Genomic DNA, 2,299 nt, shown 5'->3' on the forward strand with positions numbered 1-2,299 from the left:
CAGGTAATGATGAACGGGACTAAATACCGCAGACGCTCAAATCTGTTAAAACAGATGGAGCACAAGCTTATAATCTCTAATAGTAAGCACTACTCCCTCCGCCACTTTGGACATGACCATCGTCTGTATGCATGCATGACCCGATTCATGACTGGACATTTCCCACATGGAGACTTCCACAACAAAATGAATCTTGACAGTTCTTGCTTATGCACATGTGCAGACATCCATGAATCACAAGACCACATTCTATATGAATGTCCGTACTGGATCAGACCACAAGGTATCAGGCCGCCTAAACGGGTATCAGACCAGGTGCGCATAGAGCTCATATCTGCGGGGAAACAGCTGGAGCTCCAAAATAAAGAACAGCAGGTGTCAATTGATGACATTCAAGACTTTCTGTCACTCAACCTGTTAGTAGGCACATTCAAGTGGCAAGACTTAATGGAACACTTACGATCAGATGTGTTCCCTGAACATGAGAGAGATGCCCCAGGGTGGCAATTCCATCTAACATACTTAGCCTTTGATGCCCTGGTCCTTCAGCGACCGGCCCTTTTCAAAAAATACCACCGAGAGACTCGCAAGAGGAGAACGCCGCCCACATTCCTGCAATGGCTCTTCTCACAAAAACGATGGCTCATCAAACATGTCTGGGCCAAATACAAACGCATGCACCCTGGCACACAAGCGCAGTTCCAGGACGTTGCGCCAGACTGGCTGAAGTCAGTCATGACTGCAGCCCGAGTACCTCTCAAACCAGAAAGTTACAAAGAAGGCAAAGACAAGACCTCCGACTGGAAACAGGATGGCCAAACAGACATTGCCGAGTTTGTATCTTCAACCGTGGGATCCCCTGCATCCAAGGACCTAATTTTATTACCAGACATCAATAGCAGGAAGGAGGTAGCCCCTGACAAGCATGTAGACCGTTCCACGGACACATTGCCAAGCCTGCCGCCACAACACGGACCACTAAACCCTCTCTTTTCTTAATGTCCGCTATATTATCAGAGCTCACAGACTCCCTGCACCAGCATCGAACGCTCGTAAACAGGTGTTCATTACCCTACATAGGTAGCACTTTAAACACAAGAGATTTTTTTAAAAAATACTCACTTCCACAGCCAAATCCACCGGTCGACATTCTTCTACTAGGAACCACCGGACGTCCATAAGAGGCGAGCTCGCCAATTCTTGCCATCTATCAATAAATTCGACCACGTATGGCACGTCGTCAAGGAGAGCGGAGATACTGTGCTAGAGTTCTGCAGTGGTCTGCTGGTGCGCCTCTTCAACTTTGTGTGAAGAGACTCAGCCTGACACCTGCTGTGTTTGGCTCGCAGCTTCCGTGACTCTGCTCATGGATCTTCATATATAGAGCCAAAATATTGGCTGAATTAGCCTTTTGTTTCTGCCTGCGCTTCTCTCTCAAAGAGCACACATCACGCTTACACTGACGACGACAACAATTACAATGTTAACGACAATATCAGTCCCAGTGTTCGATGCTGTGAGCTCAATCTCATGCACAAATGCAACTGCTCGTGAGACCTCGATCAGCTCTCCGATGTGCGATGCGTTCTTGCACCAGGGCAGGGGCCTGACATGTATGCCGCATGCGCACCCAGCCATGACCCCCGTATCGTGCTTTCATAGGACGGGTAATCAGTTCACCGCCAATGTACGTTTGTGCGTCTTGCTCTTTATGACAGAACTTGACGTGACATCTAGGACCCGCACGTCGCGTAGCTCTTCTTATTGCTCAAGAAAGATGGTCGCAGCAGCAGATGGCATATACCAGGTGTGATTTACTTTCCTCATGCGTTCCAAGTGCACAGCTGAATGGGACCTTGTACAGGCAGGAATCAGCACTTACAGGGCATCCCAAATCTCTATGCCCCTAGCATTCAAGATATCCAAGACCCTCGGCTGGACAATCGCTCAGAACTTCAATGCACATTCGATGGGTCTGCGAGTCTCGGTTTGAAGCAGGTGGTGTTGTATCTGATGTCCGTCTGTCATTTCAGGCGTATATGAAATTTCAATGCAGAACAGTAAGTTCTCGGCCATTGCATTTTTACTTGAGCAGAATGCTGAATGCCTTTGCAGACGAGGCAGATGACAAGATCCACATTTTTTCTCGAGGTGCATACACCACCCGTGCGCTCGCTGGCGTAATCAACGAAGTCGACCTGCTCCCGACATGCAACCACCAGCAGATGCCATACGAGAACAAGGTGTACACGTGCACGACACCACTTGGCTAGCAAAGGGCACACTCTCAAGAAGATGT

The 2,299-nt window shown here is 48.6% G+C and overlaps 2 protein-coding genes across 2 annotated transcripts; both read left to right on the forward strand.

The window, feature by feature from the left end:
* Positions 1-9: 9 nt before the first annotated feature.
* PHACADRAFT_109355 (uncharacterized protein) lies at positions 10-999 on the forward strand (the record flags this gene model as incomplete). Its single annotated transcript, XM_007403249.1, has 1 exon — positions 10-999. One exon carries the CDS (start codon positions 10-12, stop codon positions 997-999), a length of 990 nt encoding a protein of 329 aa, XP_007403311.1.
* A 901-nt stretch (positions 1,000-1,900) lies between these two features.
* PHACADRAFT_203193 (uncharacterized protein) lies at positions 1,901-2,273 on the forward strand (the record flags this gene model as incomplete). Its single annotated transcript, XM_007403250.1, has 3 exons — positions 1,901-1,973; positions 2,034-2,060; positions 2,116-2,273. 3 exons carry the CDS (start codon positions 1,901-1,903, stop codon positions 2,271-2,273), a joined length of 258 nt encoding a protein of 85 aa, XP_007403312.1.
* Positions 2,274-2,299: the final 26 nt, after the last annotated feature.

Source organism: Phanerochaete carnosa, assembly GCF_000300595.1.
Source record: "Phanerochaete carnosa HHB-10118-sp unplaced genomic scaffold PHACAscaffold_918, whole genome shotgun sequence".
In the NCBI taxonomy this organism is placed as follows: Eukaryota; Fungi; Basidiomycota; class Agaricomycetes; order Polyporales; family Phanerochaetaceae; genus Phanerochaete; species Phanerochaete carnosa.